General features: G+C 37.6%; 1 protein-coding gene across 1 annotated transcript; it reads left to right on the top strand.

Annotated features, from left to right (window-relative positions):
• The first annotated feature begins 480 nt into the window (after positions 1 to 480).
• si:dkey-21c1.4 (uncharacterized) lies at positions 481 to 9,883 on the top strand. Its single transcript, XM_051918721.1, has 5 exons — positions 481 to 532; positions 2,684 to 3,780; positions 5,666 to 5,761; positions 7,308 to 7,424; positions 9,565 to 9,883. Exons 2-5 carry the CDS (start codon positions 2,718 to 2,720, stop codon positions 9,591 to 9,593), a joined length of 1,305 nt encoding a protein of 434 aa, XP_051774681.1. The 5' UTR covers positions 481 to 532; positions 2,684 to 2,717; the 3' UTR covers positions 9,594 to 9,883.
• The last annotated feature ends 73 nt before the right edge of the window (positions 9,884 to 9,956 follow it).

A 9,956-nucleotide genomic window follows, 5' to 3' on the forward strand; every position in this document is an offset into this window, starting at 1 on the left:
GTTTATTAACAAAAAGAAATGGCTTCAGATTTAAGGAATGATGTAACACAAAACCTGTGGCTTATGCTACTCTATCTGGACAGGACTGCAGGATTTGAAAATAAGACTTAGATGATAGATATGATACACACGTTCTTATTCAAGCATATATTTAGAACATCTAATAATAATAGAAAAGAAATCTAACCCTTAACAGAAGTAATCAAACTGGCACGTTGTTTGTAAGTGTATATTATGATGCTGACTTCTGCCTAACCTCCACCACCCCGCCGCTTTAATGCAGAATGCAGTATATATTTAATTAAAACATGAACTATTTAAAGTGCGTACTCCAGCGATCAGTTACCTTAGACTTTGAATTTGTATAAGGCTAAGCCACTCCCTTAAAATTAGGCGGTACAAAAAGCACATTTTGACGTCATCACCAATCACCTCCCTTACTCTAGTACGGAAACATAGCCCACTCCTGTGATTGGTCGATATCAGAGAGGTCACAGGTGACCACATGTGGAAGAATTCTTCACAAACGCAGGTGAGCAATGCCGCAATAATTTAAATAGTTACACGAGTGGTCTTTACGTTTCGAATCCAGAGCGATGGCAAAGCTCTATATCAAGCGGTAATTTGAGTAGAGTCAGCTCGAAGCCTTAAGAATTAAGAGTGGATGAAACTTACTTAAAGGCGTAAACAAATTCTTAAGAAAAGGAAAACAGTGAGTGCAAGAACGGTACCTCGAGGTCACTCTTGCTTGTTGTAAACAAGGCTGTCGACTTTGTCGATAATTAATTCTAGTTAAACAAATCCGAATACCTTGCTTATAAGCTGCACAAACATTTACTGCTTCTACAAAGATCCCTCCTGCGATTTAGCCCTTAGTCTTTGGGCTTACTGCAGTTCCGTTCATGGCACACACCAGTAGCTTTTTGACTGAGCTTGATGACAGCTTCGTCAAGTGGCTATTTCCTTATTATAAGCTCCTGTTTTGAAGGTTGCGCCCGTATTCTGCCATTTTTTTTCCGACGTATGTGTCACTGGCAGAGGAAACTAAACTTGGAAAACCGGTAACAGATAATGGTTACTGTAATATTCTCCTTACTTCACAAATACCAAAGGAAAAACATTTCGGATCTGGGTTTCACGTATTCTCTCTGAAAATATGGCAACGGTTACTCGATTTGTAAACGTGGCCCAGGGCAGGATGGGTCTCTAGAGGTGAAGTGATGAAATAAATTTCTAACGGAACGACGCAGTTGTTAATGTAGGTCCCCCTAGCTGGCTTGTAGCATCCTTATCACCTTCCGTGAAGTTCTTGGCGCCTATATAAGGAACCTTTCAAAAGACCTGACATATTTGCATATTTCCTCTGCTGTTTTTTTTTTTTTGCTCAACTTGGCCCCACCATTTTTACACCGACTTTTTTCTAAGGTAGTTTCGTTTTGCAGCATTACACAGCAACTTTTAGCTTGTAAGAGAAGACGTAATTAGTGCTAGATGGAAGTACAGTACTTTACAATTTTGAATAATGATTCTGCTTTACCATTAATTGTATTTTAACATGAATAAAAAATACAAGTTTTGTGTGTTAGTTTATTTAAAAAAAGAGAGAGAGAGAGAGAGAGGCGCGAAGATTGCCGGCTTCAGTAGACTGTCTTCGAACCCGCTTTTCCTGGAGCCTATCCCAGCATGCATCACGTGCAAACCAGACACAGTTACCCCCGGCCTTTGGGAGGAAAGCGAAGCACCCCGAGAAAACCCACAACACGGGGAACACCTTCTTGCTGTAATGCAACTGCGCTATCCGGTGCCGCCCCCTTGCATTTCAACTATGGAATAACAGTTCTGTTCTTTGACGAGTGTATGTGTCACTAGAAATAATTTTTGAATTTTCATAGTTCATTAATAGAAAATGTAAAGTCCACTGCTAGAAAAAGCATTATAGCAGTTTTTCCATCTAGGTTAACTCCATTTAATCCTTCCTTAGTATACGCAAAAGCTGATGCAGGTTAACATTTCACAAATGCAAATTTCAAAAATATGAACTACGGTATTGGTATTTAGTATCAATTTTCCCCTTTTGTATTCACCCTAAATATTTTAGCTTACTTAAAATCCCCCATAACATCTATTTCTGAGGAAATATTAAATATATATTAAATATTAAAAGAACCACTTTTGGCTTTCTCGTGCACTTCTAGTGAGCACTCCAGCTTTCTTCTGGTAGTTCTGATTTCCATTGTAACTGCATGCAGCATGGAGGTGCAATTTTTGGCACTGTTGCCTCGCATTCTTCATTCGAATCCCATGCCTGGTCACAGTCTCTTATGGTTTTAATCTCACATCTCAAAGACCTATGTTAAATCAGTTGGCGATGCTTCGTTGTGGCTGTGGATGTGTATTGCTGGGTGCTGGTGGGATGTGCCCCCATTTATTTATTTATTGCTTTCATAAGCCCTACCCTCGACACTGATAGCACTCTTAAATATTGCATCACTGCCTTATCTTCAGGAGTGATGACATTCTTGAGCTTCTACACTGTGAAAATATTAATTCTTCCCTAACTGTGCTGAATGACTCAGAATTAAGTTTAAAATTTTAATTTTTTGGAAAACTGAAAATACAAAACTATTGTTATTGCACTATTTAAAAGTTTTGCTGAAAAGTCCCATTTTGTTTGTATCCATAGGTCACACAAGAACCCAGAGAAGACATTTCTTACAATGGAGGTGTGTCCATTCTGCGGCAAGTCCTTTAAAAGGTTAAAATCTCACCTTCCTCACTGCAAGGCTGCCCCTTCAGCACAATCCAAGATTACTTCACCACCTAATCGCCATGCAGAGCAAGCAAACACCCGTCAGAAAAAGAACCTTAGCGCTTTATCACCATTGTCAGACAGCAGTTACCTAGCCACTTGTTCCATAACTAAAATGATGCCAGGGAATAACTCCAAAATTACAAAACCTAAAGGCTCTTCACAAATTAGCAGTAGGGAAAAAGAAACCTGCGTGTCTGATGTTAGTAAAGATGGTTCTTGGACAGAAGGTGAAAATACCAAAGTGTTTCAAAAAGCAAAGAAAAAGAAAGCTGTCAGTTCACAGCCTGCAGCAAATACAGAGAGCGAAGTGTCAAAAAGTGACAGGGCGCCTTCATTACCCCATAAAGTCAAGCCAGAAAATGAAGCAGTAAACGGAGACTATGCTAATAAAACCAGTGTTTGGAATCACATCAGTCACTGTTTAATAAAAAATGGCAAGAATGTTGTGGGAAGGTATCAAATGCAGGATATAGCTGTTTCAACAAATGAAAGACATGACTGCCAGCGGCAAAGCCTGTTTTTAACCAAGACTAATGTGTGGGATCACATCAAAGACAGTTTTTGCTACAAAAAATATGGAGCATTCTCTCTTATAAAGAATACAGAAGTTAAATTAGGTGGACTGCAGGGGAGTGTTGAGCATCAGAAACATGTTTGCAATGGGAATTACAGTTTCAGCCTTGTGCACCCTGTTCAAGATTGGGCAATAGTAGGGGAAACAGATGGCACAAATGTGATCACTAGTGATGAAACCTCATCTATGGCGTATCCAGTAGCATTAAGTCAGCAACGTCCCGGTGTGGCTCTGGTGGGAAGCATGGAGTGGTTTCCGGAGCTCCACGCTGGATATTCTGCCATAAAAATCTGTATGGTCCCAACTAAATGTTACCTTTTTCCTCAAGGAATTCACCACCACACTGCTCAAGAGCCTTCTTCTGGCACTACCATTCCACACAGTCTACAAGCAGGTGTGAAAACTATGTCATGATTTTTACAGCAGTTGATAAAAATACAACTTCTCCATTGTTGGTCATCTTAACTGATAACAGACTAACCACCCATAACTTGAATACTCAGTCTTTATTAAGCAATTTTCATAAGATGGCATTATTTTTTTTATGAAAGAATCAAAAACAAATGCAGATTAAATACTGCACAGTTTTGTAATCCCATATTTACAAGTAAAATGGAAAACAACAATTTAGGCTCAGTATTAGATGCTGGACTGGTGTAGGTTGTTTCTTGAATTTTCCGTGCAGTGGACTGGTAACTTTAAATGAAAAATGCTGCAGTTACCACCATTAAATACTGCAAGGTGGGTGCAGGTGGCATCTTAATATGTAATGATTATTCAACTTTAAGTGAGAACAATACTGTCCTTGGTGGCCTACATTTTTTGAGCAATTCTGTTTCCTTAACATCTCTTGAACTTTATGCAATAAGCTCTAAGAAACTGACTAGAATTCAGATTTCCTTTCTGCCAAAGAGGAGGATATAATATATAATAATGTATCATCAAAGTTGGGTACCTGTTTGTCATCTAGGCAATAGCCTACACTTGCTATTAGCTAAAATAGTTCATATCTTCCTCCCCCCCCCCCCCCCCCCCCAAGTCAAGACTGGTCATATATAAATAGGTATATTACCTTTTCTTTCTTTCTCTAGCAATTGAATTAATCAGGGACCCGATTTATAAAGTTTCTGTATGTACAGGATGAGGTTTGAAATGTACAGTACATACGTAACTTCACAAAACATCTTTATTCAAGGAAACTGGACAGGGGAACATGCTTATATTTACAATAACACTGACCTATGCATACACAACATTTCAGAGAAACTGGGAAATGATGATACCTTTGATCAAGCAGAGAATTGCAGCCAAACCAGCTAAATGACAATTCAGGTGTATAATAATTCAGATCACCGAGTAGTTATTAGGCTGACAGCTCATCATGCCAGCGATCATGGAAGGCATAAACTAGCGATGCACTACATTCAGTTTTTGGATGGTGTGGGTTCACATACATAAAACAGGTTTTTGCCAACATAAAAACGGATTTTGCAGCAGTGTCCGATTTTCATGATGTAAATCGGAGCGATTGACTACATTCATATTGCAATAAGAGCATTTAGCAAGAACAGAGCAGTTTTTGTTAACTGCAAGTAATGACATTCCATTAATGCACAAGTTATCTATGATGATGCCTGGAAAATGCTGTGTCTTAGTGGCCTGGGTCAGCCCATGATTCATTTTGAGGCAAAGTTGTTTTAGCAGATGTGACAGTACTGTATATTACGATTTGTTGGCAGGATAACTGGCAGAACCTTCAGCATTTCATATAGCCTGTACTATTCACTGTAACAGCTATCGCATTATTACACGTGTCAGGCCGTAGTGGCTACCTGTTCAGATGCTGGCACCTTATGCCTTTCCCACACCCCATGAGTGCAGAGGATAGGCACTACAGTGCTGCATGTGATCTTGCTCTGTCATTTGTAGAGCACAGCCGGATACTCTCGAATGCAGGTGTTACGCTCTAAATGCTGCTCTATTGGCCAGTGAAGTTCTATAACATTGACTGCATATGTATGAGGTTGGCTCCATATAGATGTTTCAGGGCGGTGTTAGAGATGTGTCCATTGAGGCATATTTACAAGGTGATTGTAGTTTATAAAGTGTAAATTGCATAGAAATGTGTGTACACTCGATTTTATAATTTTTTTTTTTTTTTTTTGCTGTTTTTATGGCATGCACATTTTCACACTAAAACCCACACAAACTTTTATAAATGAGGCTCTAGCACTTTATAATCATAATTGATTCCTACTTTAAAATATTTTGTTTTGCAGACAAAACCGTATTAGATGTAAAAATTGGAGATCTGCCATCATGGCTGGCATCTCGCAACCTTGCACCATGGGCAGCTGTTGCAGCAGCACAGAGAAGTAAGTTGGTGGATTTCTATATTTGTATGTAAGTGAATTCTTTGTAATTTTCTGGTAGCAGTCTGCTGGTATCAGATTTCACATTGTAAATAAATAAAACTAAACCAATGTCTTTAAAACATCATATAAAAATTGAAGATCATAACCATATATATTAAAATGGTGCTTTAAGTGCCAAATTATAGTTAAGGTGTACATGACTAAATGTGAAATTTGTATTTTCAGTTCCTCCATGTAGATGAGATTAAAAAGCACTTACAGTCAACAGCTTAAACATTCCAGTTATTTAAAATCACATCACTGAAAAACAATCTGCATAACATAAGCCGATTTCTGTCTGAGCAGAAGTTAAGTGTGTTGGGCATATTCAGCATTAACATTTGCATTGCACCACCTATAGGAAAGTATTTTGTAATGCATGTAGTAATAAAATGCATAGGATTTTTCATTCCAACAGATAGTATTTTACAAACATTAGCCTCGCTGTTGGGAATCCTCTACAAAATGCTGTATAACTGAGGCAACAGACTGACTGTTTAACTTAAAGGAAATGTAAGCAGAAAAAAAAATATAGGAAATAAAAAAAATAATCTCATTCGGATCCAACAGTCTGGTGGTCTGTTCTAACTAAGGTAGCAAAATGGGAACATAAATTTGGTGTGTAAATAAAGAAGTCATAAACCATTAAGAAGGGATGCTGGCTTCCTAGAACCCAAGTTTGAGACGAGACCATTAGCCACTTCCTCTTTGTGACAATCAATGGCCATAAATGGGATTACTACCCTTCTTTTAGTTTTCCATTTCCTTAGAATGTTTTCTATGCAAGATTTCCTTTCATTAGGTTAAAGTGTAAGCTGTATGCACTAGTTGTTGGAATGAAAAATTAAATGCATTAGAACATATAACAAACGCCTTGGAAAAGGTGCGTTGAGGAGTGACGCTGTAGTAAAGCGGACTGCTGTTACACTCTGTTGAATTCATTTCAGCTAGATGATGCTTCTTCGCTTGGATCAAAGTCGTAGGCCAGCAGTCCACATTTTATTGAGGATTACACCTGCTTATACTTTCACACCTATGCCTAAGTGATCCAACTATCATTTTTTACCTAGACATATTCACCATACATAAGATGACATTCTACTCTATTTTACTATATTTTATATTATTATATTTTATTTTCTATTTTACTTTATTTTATTTTATTCTATTCTATGAATTTCCCATTGGGATTAATAAAGTATCTATCTATCTATCTATCTACTCCCCTAAACCTTCACTACCTCTGGTGTGTTTTTTTTTTAATTTTATTTTTTTTTTAAAAAGGCATGGGGAAGAAAGGAATTTCTGGGGTACAATGTGTGGGTCTTTCTAGTGACCGTCTTACCCAGTTTAGTGAAGGTGGGACCTGTATGGATTAGGTGTTTGTCATCAGTGGAGATATGTTTAGTCATGTTCTCCTTTCTTCATAAATAATTTTCAGCACTTTCTGGGACAACAGCTCCAGTCTATTGTTTGTTCTCTGAATGCATTTCCTTCTGGTTTACAGGTTGGAGAAGATACTATAGCAAGTATATCAATGTTAAACAGGGTACTGCTGGTGGGCTGACTATGTTGTTAGCAGGCTATTGTATCCTCAGCTATAGCTGGAACTATCAGCGACACAGTAAGTTCTTTGATTTTTGACTTTTGTGGAGAGCTAAAGGCTCTGAAGAAAATTAACAAAAAATGCAGATGGATTTTCATATGCACAAGTATAAACATTAAACAGTGACAAATGGTACATGACAGTAAAGACCCAAATGGAACTCTGGTTTGAATAAAGATTCCACAGGCTGGGGTGGTTAGTCCCATCATCAGTGTTAGTACACAAAAGGCACCCTGATTTTGAGAAAAGATGCGGTAGGTTGGTGAAATGCCAAGTGAACACCACATGACTGATACCTGTTTAGAAATCCTCTTTTTTAAATATATAAATTAATCAAGTGGGACCTTGTTTAATTTAGTGGACAGGCACCAGTTCCTCAACAGGGATAGCTTGGCCCTGTAAATTAGTAAGAGGAGCATTAAAGTACAGAGATGCCACCAGACATTGGACATAATATAAATGCAAAGAATTATTATTATAATCTAGTGGTCACTCCTGCTTGCCAAAGACCCATTGTAGAGATGGTTTTAACCAAGGCCCAAATGGCTGGAAGATAGTGTGGGGATATTTTCAGGGAGGAAAACAGTGGGATGCTGTTTTAGGGATTGGACACTATTGTGGATGATGGGCAAGCAACTTCTGCCAAGGTACAGGGAGCAAAACCAGCATAGGCAGGCCATGGTGGAGGGGCTTGATTTCCGTTTGGTTTGCTTGATGCCCCTATTCTTTCTATAATCAGCCCATAATCTGAGTTTACTTTAATAAAATCAGTAATTTTGATACATTTGAACTTTGTTGTCTAAACCCAAAACAAGCAGTGCCACACAGTCCCATATTTTCCTCAAATTCATGTGCATTGTAGCAGTCGGCTTCTGGTAATCCTTATTCTTACACTCTGATCTTCTCTTATGAGAAAGTGATTCAAATCTAGCAACTAGTAGGACTTCTGACCTCTAGCATTGTTTGGGAACATGTGATGTTTGTCCCTCACACAAGCTAGTACTAATTCCTGCGGTCCTTCAAGAACCCTCCGTTACTCATACTAATGCGTTGCCATTGCAACTGTTCAGTTTGTTTTTAGTATCAGAACCTTGCAAATGACTGCTTGTGTCCTGTACCACTTTTTCTCTGTAGTCCTTTACTGCCTTGGCCAGGGTATTCCCTATAAAAGAGTGTCCATCTATCAACCCACTTAATCCAAATGCAACCCTGAAATCCTATTAGGGTGTTCATATTTGTGATATGAATGTGAAGGGAAAATAAATGTGCATACCTCTAAATGTTTAATGCCATTGTTGATTGGTACAATCTCCTTCTCCTGTCTTTGTAATAGCCGAATATCAGAACCTAAAAACAGAACAATATTAAAACCCTACAATTTAGATTTTTTTATTATATAAAAACTTACATAAACTTTAAATAGACATCATCTGACATTTATAAATTGCATAAATGATTAAAATTGTTAGTGCTGCTTATTAGCCTGGAGGTTAGGAATCTCCATAAATTCCCAAAAACTGTAACTGTTACTTGGGCATGTATGTATTACTTGCAGTGCTTGAATATACATTAGTGAAGTATTAAGTTTAACTTTATTGTATGGAATGTTATTTTCTTTAAAATTAAAAAAAAAAAAAAAAACAAACAAAAAACACACCCTTCCTGTATGACTTTATACAGGTTGAGATTCAAGGTGCCAGAGCCTATTCAATCTGCAGTGATTGCAAGGTTAGAAACTTCACTTTGTCGAACTTCATATTAATTCCAAAGGTTGCTTTTTTTAAGCATTACCGGGCATGGTGATAAATATGTAAATTACCATTTCAACTGCATTAGCATCTACAACCTACAGTCAATTTACTGTAAGTGAGTAAATGAGATTTTCCAGTCTTCATTGTTGCAAGTGACAATTATATTAAAGTACCCATTCAGAGGTCAAGAGTTTGTGTTGTGGTGGCTATTAAACAAACTAAAGCCAATATATTTTATGCAAATATGTACATGATAACCAAATCTAATTGTGTGACTAAGACTGAGGATTTTAGTAAATACAAGCTCAACAACTTAACACCATCATATTTAAATGTTTAACAACCTCTGGCTAGTCATAAGTTATATATGTTCCTTTATATTTTGTTTCTCTGTTTTTGTTCAACAGAACAAGACCGATGGAGAAAGTATCATTGAACTAGCATCCTCACCAAGATCAAGAAAATGTCTGATAATTTAACATTTTTCTACTTAAGAACTGGAATTATTATTAAAAAGACCGGATAAGCAAGGCATTGGTTCATTATAGGCTTTAAGACTTTGCTTTCAGATGCTCTTCATATGTTCCTTCTACAGCAAGGATGGTCAGATAAGGAGGGCCGGAGTGGCAACAGGTGTTTGGCCCAACCCAATTTCTTAATTAAAAGCTAAATTACTACTGCTAAAGCAGGGTCTTAACAGGTAACATTTTGTGCTTCATTTTGTTTTACTCACTTGGAAAGATTCACAATGTAGAATTGATTATTTTCTTAACCAGCTACCAAACAACAATGAGAAGCC

The sequence above is a fragment of the Erpetoichthys calabaricus genome, chromosome 14 (genome assembly GCF_900747795.2).
Source record: "Erpetoichthys calabaricus chromosome 14, fErpCal1.3, whole genome shotgun sequence".
In the NCBI taxonomy this organism is placed as follows: domain Eukaryota; kingdom Metazoa; phylum Chordata; class Cladistia; order Polypteriformes; family Polypteridae; genus Erpetoichthys; species Erpetoichthys calabaricus.